Raw genomic sequence first — 17798 nt, 5'->3', positions numbered from 1 at the left:
TACGTTTATCTCTGTAAAGCTGCTTTGAAACAATCTAACTTGTTAAAAGCGCTATATAAATGAAGATGACTTGACTTGACTTGACAATTACACAGCTAAAGTTCAGTGACATTTTTATTTGTGCATGGTAGAAAGCACACAGTGAACTCTGAGAAAACGCTACGCTTGAGCTACTACAAATGATGCCCGTGAAAGAGACTGTAAACGCATTGAATAGGTTATGTTTAGTTGGTGAATAGCATAGGCTACTATTACACAGCAGCGATAACGTTAAATGAACACGCCGACCTTTTGGGACCTTAGCTTATTCACCGTATCCCCCAGAGTTAGATTAGTCCACACATACCCTTCTCATCTCCGTGCGTGAAGTAACTCTGTCTGACGCACCCACCGCTAGCCTAGCTTAGCACAAAGACTGGAGGTAAACGGCTACAGCTAGCATACTGCTCCCAATAAGTGACAAAATAACGCCAACATTTTCCTATTTACGTGTTGTGATTTGTATAGTCACAGCGTGTACAAATAACAAGGTCACATGAGACACAGCCATCTTCTCACTGTATACATACTGGGAACTATATTCTCAGAAGGCGAAGCACTGCTACTTCTGCGGAGTGATTAACTCCAACTCTGAGCGAACTCTCTGCTCCTCACCACCTGGCTTCTCAAGCGCTGCGAGCAAATCACTCCGCAGAAGTAGCAGTGCTTCGCCTCATCTCGACTCATGCGGGGTCCAGCTTAGCTTGCCGTAAATGCAGTGATGGACAGCTATCTTTGCTCGACAACTGGTGTTTGGATTTCATGTAATTTCTCATTGTGGTGATGATATTAAAACTCAGTTTAATTCATTAATTTGATCAAAAGTAATTCCATTTTCTATATCATTTTGTAAGATCATTTTCAAATAATTCCAAACTAATTCCAAGCGAGGAAGAAGACAACATTATGTGATCAAATACAAACAATTTGTTAACTTTACACACCCCACAGCGCCACCCAGTGCATTTAATTATAACTGTGAGTTAGTGCTTGGGATTTATCATGGATTTACTGCATTTACAGCCAGCAAAGCAACGTAGTAAAATTCGAATAGTATTTTATTTTTCGAATAATAATTACAGATCGAATATTCGAAAATTAATTAAAACTAATGTCTGTTTTTATTTTTTTATTATTTCAACCCAGCCAACCCGGCAAGGAAGGTTGTAGCTCTCTTTATACCTGACAATGTAACATAATATATCATTTAGACTGAAATTACATAGATTGTATCTAATTTTAAGACATAAAAAAAAAAAAATCAGATGTAAAAAAAAAAAAAAAAAAAAAAAAACCTTACAACACTCTAAATATCTAAATATGTTAACTTCTAATTTTGTATTTTGTTGGTAACCTTATGTTTTTTGTTTTTAGTACATTGGGATTATTAAATGTAGGCTAATTTTCCCCAACTGATCTTTAAAATGTAATTTATATATAGACATATGTCCAACAAAAAGCCAAGTTAATGAGGAAGTAACTCAAATGCAGCTCACCTGACTAATGCTCACTCACCTTGATTAAAATGTTACTGTTGTTTACCACAGGTTTCCAACATGTTCATGGTTTCCCATTGAGTGATTCCAACCACCGAAATTCCTGATCGTCAACCAGAACAAAAATCTTGAATATATACTATTAAAGACTTTTTTTCGATTTAAAGAATCTTCTTACGTCCTGGTGTAAAATGGCACACAGCAAAACTCTGAAAATTCTTTCACTTCTGGTAGCAAATGTTGCCAAACCCGTTTGAAGAGAAATTGCCAGCACACCCTCCAGTTCTTAAACACTTTGTGTATGAGAGAGAGAGACTAGTTACCTCACTAGTTTTGATTATCAATGTAAGATTGGAAAACTGGAAGAACTGGAAGAGAGGGCTACTCTCTGAGAAAACAAAGGAAATTAAAATTTGAACTCACTCTTGTGAAGTTAGCATCACCATTCGAGACGCGTCTCACCTCAGAATCATCCTAACATGTCTTTCCCACTTTTCCCACTCTCTCTCTTTCATGCTGAGATCACCTGAAATTCACCCAAAAATCGATATAGTTTAATGTGAATAATTATCATACAGTATTATACATGTTTAGTATCATTTGAAATGTCTCAGTGCGACTGGTACAAATGTCTCATTCCCAAAGAGGTAAACCAAAAGGTAATAAGTTATGAAGAGTTTTAGGGATAACTTGTACACAAAAGAGGGTGTGTCTTCCAGGCAAATGGCATTCTGTTTCCAAAAGGTGTAAACTCTGAATACAAATTCCCATTGTTAGCAGATGTTTCCATGTGAAAGAAGTTTTTGTCTATATAATGAAATGCAACAAGAGGCTCAGGGTGATTCTGTCACTCAGACCATAATGTTGAAGGACCTCAAGGACTTCAGCATTATGTATTTCCTAATGTCAAGGTTAGCATCTTCTCTCTTTATTACAGAGCATTTAATGTTTTGTATTGTGATAGAAATATTTTATGTAATGGGTATTTTCAACATTAAATGTACAGAGAAATGCAGACTGAGGATGCTCAGGTCAAAGGCCATATATACTTAACCAAAAAGTGCTTAACACAGCAGAACTAACAGTCATATGACTATCATTACAAACCAATCACCAGAACAAATCACAGTGAAGAAGACTTGAGTGACATTGATTTTTACTCAACTGTATGATATAAATGTACATGTATCTTTCTATTCAGGAGACTCACTTGGTTGTTGTGACCAGTGATCTCCCAGCCGTGAATAAAACTTCATTTCTTCAAAGAGCAACTTGGGAGTCGTGTCAGGTATGCTGCGCAGCTGAGAAACAGATCCTATACGCTCAAAAGAAAACAGCAGAACATCAAAGTGTGATTGAGGTAGTGATAGTAGCTTCATCAACGGGACGCCGTCACCTTACTTCAGGGAAGTATTGTAGCCCTATTGTATTTTTAACAACTGCAAGTTGTTTAAATTGTCCGTGGTAAAGAAGTCAGATTAAGTAGGTTGTATTCATATTAAGAATTTCCACGACAGTTTCTATTATCTTTGAACTGATTATGAAATTGGCATGATACATTTACCTGACATAATAAATTGTAAACATTTGATTTTATTCTAACGGACTCGGACATTATTTTCAGTAAAGAGTTAAAAAGAATAGTCACATTCGCTCTCATTTAATGTTGCACAGATATCATTAAAACCTTTTCATTTATGGAGTCAGATGAAATAACGAGTAAATACGAGTTAATACATGATGAAAAAATGTATTTCATTTAATCAAATTAATTTTCTACGAGGAAAGACAGTAACGCGCAAAAACTCTTACATTGGGCCGATTGTTAGTTGATGAAAATACAGTTTGAAGTAGGCTATGGGCCCTACTTCAAACTGTATTTTCATCAACTAACAATCGGCCCAATGTAAGATAAATGTAATAAGTAAGAGTATACTGTGTGGTCTGGTCTCTCCCATAGACAGTATAAGAAAGGGGTTTCTCTTATACTGGCGTGTTGGAAGAAGGGATGGCCAAATGAAGCCTCATGAAGCACTGAGGATTTCCCCTGAATGTTTCGGGAAAAGATTCGAAGCATCAATAGTGTCGAAAACAGCGGCATCTTGTGGCTGGTCAAATTGCAGCCATGTTTATGAGCAGCTGAGTGCGCAGCGCCGTTGTTTTATCCATTAAGTACAAATAAAAGCCTGACAACGCTAAATGTTCAGTTTTCTGATAGGCCTAATATAATTCACATATTAAAGTGTAGCAATAAAATAAATGTAACAAATATATTAATACTAATCATAAAAATACCAACAGAGTTGCTTGATGCAAGTATGTTGGTCTAATTATTTTATGGTTTCTATGCTGTTTATGTGTCAGAATATATGATCATGTAACATAGGCTAGGCTATAGGCTTATTTATATTTTGTTCAATGTTTTTAGTAAATGGACTTAAACTTCCAAAAACCTGTAGAGCAGGGTTCAAACATTCCGACACGCAAAGTGAAGCATTCATGTGACTGGAAAGAAGTGAGGCTTCGTTTATCGTTGATCACGTGTTTCTCTGAAAATAATACGCGCTCTGGCACGGAGCTTCATGAGAAATTGTGCTGCGTAGGCTACTCGATACGCGCTTTGTCGTGTCATTTCCCAAAACCTTTCTTTCATCTTTAAAGATGATAACTTTTCCAATTTATGATCAGTATCATATTGGATTTCACACCCCTTCCTTCCACAGAAAACAAACAAACTCAAATCAGTATTTCATGTCTATTTATTTATTTAGTAAATAGCTGTGTATCATGCTGATATACTGCACATTATCTCCTAAATACATACAGTGGAGAAGATAACTCTTGGTACTTTTGTTAAGATAAAATAGTATACTGATTAAAAAAAAGCCATGATATCTGCTTCCATCGTCTGCTTAATTAGATGAACAGGCAGAAGCAGATAGTAACCAATATATTGTGCATCCCTATTACACACTGTACAAAGCATCTATCTATGTTGGATATGTTTTACACAGGAACTAAAATATCTGCATTTAGGCATGCATTACGAATCGTCACATGTTTCAGACAGGAACAGGTTCATGAAGGAGTGTACAGCCCATTAGAGGTCAAAGTTGAAACAGAAGATGGTCCGCTTCTCTGCCGGACGTACAAGATGAACAATTTCAGACCCTGTCCACCTTCACCACAGTAAGGTACATTTTACTGCCATTAAAAATTCTCACTGACCAAACTAAGACAAATATTAGTATATATAAGTGTTTTAAAGTGTAACTTAACTGGAGATTTAGATGTTCTCAATATAGTTGTCTTTTTCTTGGTAACTGTATAGTTGCATACTGTAACTATCATAAAAAGTGTAATTGAAGAGTGTCTTATTCATATTGACTCTGTTTATCTCGTCTCATTCTTCATCAAGGTTGTGTGTTTAGGGGCTCAACAGAACGGCTTGCCTCAAAACTACATTCAGAAGCTTCAGGCACTGGAGACAAACAACTACAGCGGCACTTCCATACTGGACCAGATTACAGACATCGAGAAATGAGCTGCAGGAAATTATGTGTATTTTTACCTACTTATCAAGGTCATTAATAATAAATACACAGGTTTTAACCTTTGTGTTAGGTTGAAATCTATTGTTATATGGTTTGAACAGAAGATACACAGATTATTACAAACTACATTATTATGTAAAAAGAAATTTTGGATGGATTGTATAATTCTGTAAAGTTACACAAACACATCTGTGTGATGATCACAGTGGGTTTGTGTCTGTTGAATATGATGTGTCTGTAGTGGCTCTTTATTCACCATCAGATGATCCAGAGAAACTCAGACTCACATCTAAAACCTGTAGGTAAAACACAGTCAAATGTGTGACATTATTGCATCATCCACTTTACAACAACTATAACAAACTACATATCACTATTAGTGAAAGATAATAACCCAGTGATACACGGAATCAACTACAGTTGATAGATCTGTAAAAGCCATTTTAAACATTCAGCATTGGACCTTTGACTCTTATCCATAATAATACTCTTTGTGTCAGATTTTTTTTTATGATAACGAAAGTGCCAAGTGGTTATCAGACCTGCCAACCTGTACGCATTTTGCGTAGCGGATACGCATTTTGACTTCAAAGTACGCTAGTACGATTTGTCACTCTAAACTACGCAAAAACCTGGTGATGCCTCTGTGCACGCGCTGTCCTCAAATCAAGCTACAGCAAAAGAAGAAGAGTTCGGCCAATCATAGCGCTGGGTTACAGTTTTTCTCAATTGTTTACACACAAATACTGGTACTTGAGACATAATGACCACAACATGTAACTCATTCACCAACCCCCTGAACCAATTCTGCTAAACTACAAGCACAATTCCTGCTTTACACTCAAATTGCAGTTCTAAAACACACCTTTTTCAAAACACTACACACAATTCTCTGCTTTTGGCACAATTTTCATGCAGAAAATCTCTTGTTTTCACAAAGAACACACTTCCATTCAAATATGCACACTGACTCATCACATGGGCAAACACCCGTCACACAGTTTTACAATTAGCAATCAAAGCTTTAGCAATAAAAGGGCAACAGGTCAGCTCTTCAATGGAGCAATGGATGCCAACATTGGCATTTTTTACTGTAACTGTATACAGTCAATTCTTCTGTTGTTTTGTATGTAGACCACTGTATGTACAACTTTGTGTTGGTTGGGATGTGCGTTTTTTTGTGGGGAAAATGAAATATATTTGTTACCGTGTATTTGTGTGTTCTAAGTATAAAAACAATATTTTACAACACACTTATGTATGTACTGTCTGTAGTAGGGCTAAGTGTAACACTGAACCAAAAAAAAAGGCCTAAGTCATTATGATGAATGGAGAAGAAGTGTTTTACATTGATCATAGTGTTTTACACTGAGCACATCAGTGTTCAGCTGGTTCTTATAAATGTCTATTCATATGATGGTTTGTGTGTGTCATTTGAAAACAAAATACCATTTTGAGAAGAAATAACATTGTTTTGAATGTAAAGTTTCATTTTGCAGGAGAATTGAGGGGTTTTGCCCATTGTGTGTGTGTTTTTTTATTTGTGTGTAGAGTTCTGAGAATATGAGGCATGCTTTCAGAAAATGTGTGTAAACAATCGAGAAAAACTGTAATTCCCCAAATAGCAAGCGGGGATGATTGACAGATGACAGATGCGTAAGGCCTATCATTAAAAAGAGACTGAAAATCGACACGGCCGCCGTCTGACTGATGTCATAAGCGAGGACAGTAGCCTACAGTAGGCTACGGTACTTCTGACTCCTGAAGGTAAACGGCCTGGGGTCGATGTGGAAAGTTGATTGTTGAGTTAACTTAATCTTATGGGTTCGATGATCACACAGATCGCATGGATTATCTTAAAATACTCCGTTAAGTTATTCATGATCACTCAGAAAAGAGGAAGACATCATTCAGTCATGCAAATAATAAAATGCTCAAGTAATGCTGAACTATAAATCTTGAAATCGCTATGGCTTAGTGATTATGAAAGTGCTGTGATTTGTGGCTCAGCCTACTGATGAGCGCGAGTCTGGAGAAACAGGCGTTTATTTATTCATTCATTCTCACTGTTGAGAAACGTATGTGTTACGTTATTGTGTTAATTATAACTAAAGTAGCCTACCTAATTATGTTACATATTTATTTTGTATGAAAACTAGCGCGTTAGTTAGGCTACTTATGGATTAAAAAGTACCGTTGTGTATCAGTGCTGCGCGAGCTCTCTCACAAACACGGACGCGCGCACACAGAGAGAGAAGATCATTGTAAAATGAAAATTGACGGGCTAAGTTTAAATTTAGTTCTTGCTTAAATTTTGTTCTTTATTCGCTTTTTTCTGTCAAAAAGCATTTTGTATTATCCATCCCTGCTTTTAAAATTTGTTAAATGACGGACGATTTACTGTTAACACAGCACTCATTATAATGTCGGATTCGGAACTTATACTTTATATTATTTTTAGAATAAGTGATTCGTTATGCTATTATTGGACTCCTGTCTATTCATTGTCAACTGTTTTCTATAAATATGTTTGTATTGGCTAACATTTATTCAGCTAATGCGTGTCCTGTTTAAAATGTGCAATGTTCAAATGCAAAGACAGCACGTCACAAATAGAAGCTCTTTTCCCTGTGGTATTTAGTAGCATATTTGGATATTGGAAAATAATTTCGACTAAACTAGTCTAAATTAATTTTCTTAATTTAGACTAGTTGACCAGCACACATTATATGCAATGCAATTATATAATGCATGTGTGTCTTCGTCCAAACCGCCATAAACTCTGCTTAATATCAAAAATGATTAGCAACCAATTTATATATAACAGTTAATAATATATAACAAAAGTAACAACATTACTCACAAAAGCATATTCAGTTCATAATGTGGATCATCATTTAGAGCAGAGAGCAGATTCACTCCGGATGTTCCTAGTTTATTTCCAGTCAGTCTCAGTTCTCTCAGGTGTGAGGGGTTTGATCTCAGAGCTGAAGCCAGAGCAGCACAACCTTCATCTGTCACTCCACACTTACTCAACCTGTAGAGAACAATGACACTCTTCAGTCTCTCAGTTCAGGATCTACAGCTCAGATAAGCAGGAGCTTCACAATCGGAAAGAAAGATTTAATCCACGACACGATTAACAGATCCAATCTAGAAACCCACTTCTACATGGTGCTTCAGGAGGTTCATTTCAATATCATTAAAGTTTTAGAATCTTTGTTTTATGCAAGTATGCCAAAATCCTCAACACGACAGATTCCATACATTCAAATCAATGTTTCATATTCATTCATTTTTGTTTATTTTGATTCACAAATGTCAAAAATCGATTTTCAAAAAAAAAAAATTATATTAAAATTCCTAATACTAATAACCTAATATTGACGGAACGCAAAAGGCGGAACTCTGAAGCGTGGAAGTGCAGTGCCCGGACAGTCTGTGGCGTCCGCATAACAGAGACGCATGATGTCTGAGCGCGAAAACCGAACGGCACCCTCTTCTTTAAAAGCTAACATATGGAAAATTGGCATAATTTCATTGTGGCCTTTTTTATATTTTTGCATGAGAGCTGCTTTCTGTATTGTTTTGTTTTCACATCAATATGCTGTAAACCGATCTGTTATACGTACATTATTCGTAGGTTTACTGTAGGCTACTGCCCTTCACAGTCACAGTATCACAAGTTACATTTTGACTGTGCTTTCTGCAGATGTTCATTTGCTTTTTTTGTATAAGCTGTTTTTGATTGTGGTATACAGCAACAATTTCAAGTCATACTTCTTAGACTCTTTATTATTTATTTGTCTACAAGAGCAGCTTTGTATGTTACTAATTATTCAGAATATGCGCAAGTACACAAACAATTTTTTTTGTACAAGAGCTGCTGGTCCATAATTATATATTTTTGTATGAAAGCTGTTTGTGATTTTGCTACAGCAAAATGTTTATTTATTTTTTGTCTGAAGGATTATATTGTTCATTGCACATAACAGGAGGATGTTGGTTATAAGTCTCTTATATTTTTTTTAGAGATTCAGAATATGCTGAAGTTTGTATTCATTGGTTGCAAGTATGCTGCAAGTACAGGCACACATTTCTTTTCCTGTTGGTTCTTTGCAATGTTGGGACATATGCGGGCAAATTTAACCTTACAGTTGACTTGCCAAATCACCTCCATTTGTTTTACTAATAAAAGATATTGGAAGTAAATTCTTTATGGGTCATTATAATATATGATATATATATATATATATATATATATATATATATATGATCATATTATAATACCAATTCTATCATCTCTACACTGGTTACCTATTAAATTCCGTATCAATTACAAAGTATTGCTACTGACCTATAAAGCCCTAAATGGTTTAGCTCCAGTGTATTTAACGGATCTTCTATCGCCCTACAATCCATCGCGCTCTTTAAGATCACTAAATTCGAGGCTTCTGGTCATTCCTAGGATATCCAGAACCACTAAAGGAGGGAGGGCGTTTTCACATTTAGCTCCTAAACTCTGGAATAGTCTTCCTGATATTGCTCGAGGCTCAGACTCGCTGTCCCAGTTTAAAACTAGATTAAAGACGCATCTCTTTAGCCAAGCATTCACATAATACTTACCTTTTATACTACAGTTACGGATCGAATGCATTAATATTATGAACAGCAGCTATGCTAATTATTTCCCATCTGCTTTTCTGTTGTTATCTCGGGACGCTAGTAAATAGAGTTCGTCAGCTCCAGTTTGTATCCAGCCTCTCATGGAGACTTCAGATGCCCCAACACCCGTGAAGAGACGACTCGACGCCTGTGAAGAGACGACTCAACGCCAGCGATGTTATGCCCTAAATTAATACATGATTAACTAACTTTATTTTTCTATGTACATTTCTGAAATGCACTTTCTGTAAAGCTGCTTTGAAACAATATGTATTGTGAAAAGCGCTATACAAATAAATTTGAATTGAATTGAATTGAATATAAATACTTTGCTTTAAAAGTACCAAGTAGTCACACACAAAAAAAGATGCATCGATAATCATTTTAGCTTCTCATCGCAGCCCTCTGAATCGTAATCGAATTGAATCGTGAGGTGCCTAGAGATTCCCACCCCTAGTAAATAGCTGTGTAATAAGTGGGGTAATGCCCACTTTTCATCACCATGCAGATGATACACAACTCTATTATTACTTGATATCAGGATGGACAGAGAAATGCTATTCAGCCATATCTAGACTCCTCGGGCCCTATCTTGCACCCAGCGCAATTGACTTTGTACACGGACGCATGTCTCATTCCTATTTTGCACCCGCGCACAGCGGACTTTTCCCTCCACAGACGCACGTCGGTTAACTAAGAAATACACTTGTGCTCCCCGGGGCGGTTCAGCGCAAAGAGGAGGCGTGTTCCGGCGCAAACATTCCCTCATGCTATTTTGCAGGTTTAGAAAACAATGTGGCGCATTGTGCATGTTATTCATATGCTATTTTAAGGGCGCATGCTTGGCCTTAATCAATGTAGCGTGTGCACAACGCACATACACTTTGATTCTCTCATCTACACACAGACACAGCAGTTATCATTTTTGCAAATCATACATTATTACGATAGATAGATAGACAGTTTATTATAAAAGCATACATCTAGCTTACACATTTACCAAAATTATCATACGCCTGTTTAACCAAAGTTAATTTGGGTGTGTTTCTCCATCCCCAACGTCCCTGACGAGAACGTCGGTCTCCTCGGCTGTGAACCGCTCCTGTCGTGCGCCTGGCAAATCCGTCGTTAAAATAGGAATCCGCTTTAGAACAAGCGCGCCTGCTCTTAAAGGGAATGTGAGATGATGCTCTGATTGGTTTATTTCACGTTACGCCCAAACCACACCTATGAATAATGAAGCTACTTCAGACCAACCCCTTTTAGATTTGCGCCGGGCGCAAAAGTCATTTATCCCGCCGGGAAAATAGCAACAGCGCCCAAGACCCGCCCACAAAGTTACTTGAGCTTTGCGCTTGACACTTGCGTTTCAGATCGTTAAAATAGGGCCCCTCGTCTCTGAAGGTCAATAACCATCTGGAACTGAGGAACCATGTTCAACAGCAGACTCACAAACCACATGTGTTTGCAAAACACCTGATCAGCTTCACAACATCTCTAAGAAATTAAGAGACTCACCTGTTGTGTATGTGATATTTTTTGCAACAGGTATTTGTCTTTCCTTTACACTCAATATATGTGGATAAAACTCTACAGATGATCCTACATCCCTGTCAGAACTGATACAACTATAAAGTATTTGAGAATATTTCTTTGTGAGTATCAGTGAGTGTGTGACTCTCAGAGAGATGATTTACCTCAGTGTCTCCAGTTTACAGTGAGGATCTTTCAGTACATCAGAGAGCAGATTCACTCCTGATGTTCCTAGTTTATTCCATGACAGATCCAGTTGTCTCAGATGTGAGGAGTTTGATCTCAGAGCTGAAGCCAGAGCAGCACAACCTTCATCTGTCACTCCACACTTACTCAACCTGTAGAGAACAATGACACTCTTCAGTCTCTCAGTTCAGGATCTACAGTTTAGATAAGCAGGAGCTTCACAATCAGAAAGAAGGACTTAATCCACGGCACAATTAACAGGTCCAATCTAGAAACCCACTTCTACATGGTGCTTGAGGAGTTCATTTCAATATCATTAAAATTTTTGACTTTTTTTATTTGTTTTATGCGAGTATGACAAAATCCTCAAAACAACACATTACACACATTCAAATCAATGTTTCATGTCCAATTATTTTTTGTTTGGTAAGTAGTGGTGTAATAAGCAGGGTAATTCCCACTTTTCATCGGTATGCAAATTATAACTATTATTACTTAATATCAGGATGGACAGGGAAATGCTATTCAGCCATATCTAGACTCCTCGTCTCTGAAAGCCAATAACCATCTGGAACTGAGGAACCATGTTCAACAGGAAACTCACAAACCACATGTGTTTGCAGAACACCTGATGAGCTTCACAAAATCTCTAAGAAATGAAGAGACCTGTGTTGTTTGAAAAACATTTTTGTACCAGGTATTTGTTTTTTCATTTTTACACTCGATACATGTGGATAAAACTCTACAGATGATCCTACATCTCTGTCAGAACTGATACAACTATAAACTATATAGGAATATTTCATTGTGAGTATCAGTGAGTGTGTGACTCTCAGAGAGATGATTTACCTCAGTTTCTCCAGTTTACAGTGAGGATCTTTCAGTCCATCAGAGAGCAGATTCACTCCTGACACTCCTAGTTTATTTCCAGTCAGATCCAGTTCTCTCAGGTGTGAGGGGTTTGATCTCAGAGCTGAAGCCAGAGCAGCAAAACCTTCATTTGTGACTCCACAATTACTCAACCTGTAGATTAAAAAAACAAAAACAAAAAAAACATGCATGATGAACTAACACTTGTTTAAAATAATAATAATAAAAAAGTGAAACCTGCAAATATAAATAATTTGTAATCTTATTAAAAGTTTATGAATGACTAGCCGCAATGAAAAGAAATATTGTAGCCTAATACGTTACATTCTTAAAGTGAAGTCAATTCATTTTTTGTCAACTACTGGCGTATAGGCCTACAGAAACAGTCATAATCAAATAATCAAAAAGCTTTACTGGCATGATTGTCAGGTATTTAGAATGTTTAAAAAATATATATATATATATGGTGCTTCAAGTAGGCCTATTAAAATGGATAATACAGAATGTTAATAGTGTAAAGAGATGAATGAAATGAAGCAGGACCTTTAAAATGTTTAAATATGAACAAAAACATTACAGATAAGTCAATCAGTTTAAAACACTTTGGGATAAGACGAATATTTTTTTGTTTTTTGTTTTTTTTAGTGTACTGTACCTGTCAAAGATTGGGAAACATTACATTTTTATGTTTTTGAAAGGCTTCTTATGCTCATCAAGACTTCATTTACTTGATCAAAAATACAGTAAAAACAGTAACACTGGGAAATATCACAATTAAAAATAACTTATGAATAGATTGAAAACTGTAATTTATTCCTGTGATTAACGCAGAATTTTCAGCATCATTACTCCAGTCTTCAGTGTCACATGATCCTTCAGAAATCATTCTAATATGATGATTTGTTGCTTAAGAAACATTTATGATTATTATCAATGTTAAAAACAGTTGTGATGCTTCATATTTGTGTGAAGATGGTGACACTTTTTTCAGGATTCTGTGATGAACAAAGTTCAATGAACAGCATTTTTTTCTTTTTTTGTTGCATTTATTAAATGTATTAAAGCATTTATTTAAAGAGGGTTAGGGTTATCTAACCCTAGGTTTATCTAACCCTAACCCCTTCATTAAATAGAAAACTTTTGTAACATTATAAATGTCTTAACTGTCACTTTTAATCAATTTAATGGAACCTTAGGGTGTTCACATATCGCGTCTAAAAACGCGTGGAAGGCGCGGCTACACTGCTCTCTGCTTCTTTCTAAAGCGCGTGCGCTCCCGTGGCGTCTGTCGTTGCTATGCCACTATTACTTGCACTCTCCTCAATGACGAGGACGTTTCAGTAATGGATTTCCACCAGCGAAAAGCGCTTGCTTTTAGCTCTGCTCCAAAAAAATGTACGGAGAAGAGAAAAAAAAACCTAGTGTTTGGGTGCACCTCATCCTTCAAAAACGTAAAAATCATAGAGAATTTCACCAGCTTTCAATGTTGTTACAGAAAGGGTGAAGCTGATTGGTTGGTTCTTGTTCTCTTAGCAGCCATATCACCCTGTAGCCCAAGACTGGTTGCCCACTGAAGCTAAGAAGGGCTGAGCCTGGTTAGTACCTGGATGGGAGACCTCCTGGGAAAACTAGGTTGAAAAATATGGCTGCCGTCGCATCATCCAAGTGGATGTTGCACATTGGTGGTGGTTGAGGAGATTCCCCCCTTCTGTGTAAAGCGCTTTGAGGTCTCAGAAAAAGCGCTATATAAATGTAACGAATTAATTAATTATTGTCACATGACCTGCGGTGCGCTTGTGGCATTCTGAAAAGTTAAGACTTTTTCATCTCTCTGCGCCTGAAAAAATTAGGGCGTCGCTCCAATTATAAGATTACTACATTTGAAATAACGACCTTGAGCGTGTAAAAGTCGCAATATGTGAACTTAATGAATAAAAGTATTAATTTCTCACTTTTTTAATCTTACAACACATGTCTGAAAATGATATCATTGTGAAAATACAATTACAGATATGAATATATCAAGAATTTGAAATTTAATTCCTGATCTCAAGAATTGTATTTCTGCAAGTGATGTCATCATTGTTGATATCAAGAATTCACATTTGTGACCCTGGACCACAAAACCAGTCACATGGGGATACATCATACATCATATACATCATCTGAAAGCTAATATGATAAGCTAATAAATAAGCTTTCCATTGATGTATGGTTTGTTAGGATAGGACAATATTTATATTAGGACAACTATTGAAAATCTGGAATCTGAGGGTGCAAAAAAAATCAAAACATTGAGAAAATCGCCTTTAAAAGTTGTCCATTTATGTTTGTGATTGTGCTGCATTCACTCACAAAAATAAATGTTTTATATATATATTTTTACGGTAGGGAATTTATAAAATATGTTCATGGAACATGATCTTAATATCCTTATTTTTGGCATACATTTTTTTTTTATAATTTTGACCCATACAATGTATTGTTGGTTATTGCCACAAATATACCCGTGCGACTTGTGACTGGTTTTGTAATCCAGGGTCACATTTTTACTAGTGGAAATCTAATTTCTGATATCAAAACTAGCGTCTCGGTTACATATGGTAACCCTAGTTCCCTGAGGGAGGGAACGGAGACGTACGTCGTGACCAACAGACAGGAATCTCGCTAGAGAGGCCAATCTACTTCGAGTGAAACTAAACGAGCCAATGCATATTGGCGTGTAATCATTTGCATCAGCTGTGCAGCCTCACAGCGCGGGTATTTAACGAGCAGCTGGTGCGATTGCACTTCAGTTTTTTGCTGAGGAGCCGAGCCGGTGAGCTGGCTGCCCCGGCGGGTCGCAGCAGATGTGCTGACGGGACGTACGTCTCCGTTCCCTCCCTCAGGGAATGAGGGTTACCATATGTAACCGAGACGTTCCCTTATCGGTCGGTCACTCTCGACGTATGTCGTGACCGACAGATAGGAATCCCTACCAAAGCGCCACAGCTGCTGCACCCCATCCAGCGCCCTGAGCAAGCCTCTACACCTTCTTGCCTGGAAGGACGATAGGAGAGGGCTTACACAGAGCGTATCTGTCACTGTTGTTCCGTGATAACCCATACAGTGAGATTATTGGATAACACTGGGAAGCATGCCTGATCTGACGCTGCGGAAGCCACATTCTTAAAGAGAGTTATGTGGGAATATACATATAGACTAATCCGAGGGTTGTACTGTATATGAATAGTGGGTGACTTAGCCCAAGGGAAAGACACAAGCTTCCGTTTAGGAGCAGCCGTGGAGAATATACACATATGGGATCCCCGTGGGGTCACACATATGGGACTCAGCCTAGACCCGGTTCTCAAGGATTCAGCAGATAAAGGCCTGGCACCTATCCAGTGGGCCATTCTCTGCTTGGAGACAGCCTTTCCCTTCTGCTGGCCTCCGTAACAGACAAAGAGTTGGTCTGAGGTCCTGACGCTTTGAGTTCTGTCCACGTACATATGCAGAGCGCGAACGGGACAGAGCAAAGCCAGGGTTGGGTCTGCCTCCTCCAGGGGCAGCGCTTGCAGGTTCACTACCTGGTCCCTGAAGGGAGTGGTAGGAACCTTGGGCACATAGCCAGGCCGGGGTCTAAGTACAACATGGTTGTCACCCGGCCCGAACTCTAGGCACGATTCGTCGACCGAAAAATGCTTGCAGGTCCCCTACCCTCTTGATCGAGGCCAGTGCAACCAGCAGCAAAGTCTTCAAGGAGAGAAGCTTTAAGTCTGCTGACTGCAAAGGCTCAAAGGGAGCATCCTAAAGTGCTCAAAGCACCAGGTCCCAAGAGGGTATGGAGGGGGGACGAGGACAGGGCTGGATTGGGACAGAAAATCGGCCCTGGCATTTTGGCCCAGACTGGCCCACTACATATGATCATAAACACCACCCATCTTTGCACGCCTTTGAATATGTTTTTGTTCAACTCATATTCATTAAAACCACTAATGCCATGTAATGAGTTAGTATAAACGAGTGAGAGTTAACAGATGAAATAAGTACAAAATTGTAATTTATTAATACAGTCGAACTATACTCCACAGTGGTGAATCCAAAAAACAAGCTATAAGCTGCATTGGCATAGCAATACCAGTGTTTCTCACAGGAATTTTGGTAAAACTGTGGTGGGTGGACCTCTAGGGGGGTTTGGGGGCATGGTCCCCCTAAGAATTTGTTTTGCATTTTAATGTTAAATTCATCAATCTGGTGCAGTTTGAGGGTTCAAAATTAAAAGCTCCAACCCATATTCAGTGTGCAAGTATAACAAAGAAAAAAACCTCTTTTAGTAACAGTGTCTGTCTATATTACACTACTACATAATAATAGTTATAATATTAATCTCATGATAGTAGCCTAATATCCATATATTGTAAAAAAATAATGCACCGAAAAATAAAGAAAACTTTCATAATTAGTTTTGTACTAATTTCTATACTTGAAAGAGATAAGCACATGATCTTTTATTTTGACGGAAACTGCATCGAGCTTTTATTTTGGCGGAAAACATGGATACAAACGCGTCAAACTTCTAGTAAATTGCAGTAATCGTCAACTATGCAGATGTGGAAATAATCTGTAACTGGGTAATGGGTTCCTACACTCATAGCCAAAGTGTTTTGAAAGTAGTTCTGCTTACCGCGGACTCTACGTTACACTTTCTCATCTCTCTCCTGATCCTCCTCACTATCCTCATCATCAGCCACTGGAGCTGATGAAGGTCCTGCTGCTGCAGAAAACATATATATCTTGACACATTTTACAGCGTCTGCTTGAAGGGCCTGTATCTATTTTTCACACTATTTCTCTGCACATTCCTTGCGTTTCTTCTCCATCTCTCAGACTATTTTGACAGATACACACTTGACACTGCACGCTCACTCAAAGCCCAGAGGGGGAGGTGTTTAAAGATGTGATTGGGCCAGCCCAGTGTCAATCAAGAAAACAACCAATGGGCCGCTGATCTACGCGTTTCATGGGCCGGTCTGTCAGTGGAAAAAAAAACTAACGCTTACTTTTTTTTTGACCAATGCATTACACCGGCACTAACCCAGCGCCGTCAATTAAACAAAACAAAACGAATGGGCCGCCGATGTACGAGTTTTATGGGCCAAAAAAAAAAAAAGTATGAGATGTATCGGCCCAAAAGCACGTCGGCCCAATGGGCATTTGCCCGGTATGCCAGATTACCAGTCCAGCCCTGGACGAGGAGGATTTAATCGTCTCGCCCCCCTAAGGAACCTGACGACCAGGTCGCGCTTTCCTACTGTTTTCCCATCTAAGTGGTCATGATATGCTGAAATAGCGGCAGCATGTTACTTGGGAAACACTTTGCTCCAACCCTTGCTGCAAGAAAGAAAGCACTGACCCTATCGGATATCTTCGGGGGTCCTCGGCGCGAGAGGAACACCACTCGACGAACAGGTTC

The 17798-nt window shown here is 38.1% G+C and overlaps 2 protein-coding genes across 2 annotated transcripts in view; one reads left to right on the top strand and one right to left on the bottom strand.

Annotated features, from left to right (window-relative positions):
- The window catches only part of LOC311300159 (uncharacterized protein), a 44260-nt gene that overhangs the window by 20330 nt on the left and 6132 nt on the right, over positions 1 to 17798 (bottom strand). Inside the window, exons 3-5 of the mRNA XM_084424292.1 lie at positions 12323 to 12496; positions 11452 to 11625; positions 7953 to 8126 (exon numbers count right to left, since the gene is read on the bottom strand). Coding sequence (XP_084280418.1) covers positions 7953 to 8126; positions 11452 to 11625; positions 12323 to 12496 — 522 coding nt within the window. The remainder of the gene's footprint in view (positions 1 to 7952; positions 8127 to 11451; positions 11626 to 12322; positions 12497 to 17798) is intronic.
- On the top strand, positions 4383 to 5332 carry LOC311299923 (gamma-glutamylcyclotransferase-like). Its single transcript, XM_084423876.1, has 2 exons — positions 4383 to 4724; positions 4944 to 5332. Exons 1-2 carry the CDS (start codon positions 4456 to 4458, stop codon positions 5077 to 5079), a joined length of 405 nt encoding a protein of 134 aa, XP_084280002.1. The 5' UTR covers positions 4383 to 4455; the 3' UTR covers positions 5080 to 5332.

The sequence above is a fragment of the Rutilus rutilus genome (genome assembly GCF_951802725.1).
Source record: "Rutilus rutilus genome assembly, chromosome: 11".
In the NCBI taxonomy this organism is placed as follows: domain Eukaryota; kingdom Metazoa; phylum Chordata; class Actinopteri; order Cypriniformes; family Leuciscidae; genus Rutilus; species Rutilus rutilus.
Note: the sequence above shows the minus strand (reverse complement) of the source record. Positions and strands in the feature narration are given on the sequence as shown.

What these genes read in the sequence shown, in the direction of transcription:
- LOC311299923 (XM_084423876.1), top strand. Translation starts at nt 4,456, where the DNA reads ATGAACAGGCAGAAGCAGATAGTAACCAATATATTGTGCATCCCTATT. An exon ending in CCCTGTCCACCTTCACCACA is followed by an intron (nt 4,725 to 4,943) that starts GTAAGGTACATT and finishes TCTCGTCTCATT; the next exon opens with CTTCATCAAGGTTGTGTGTT.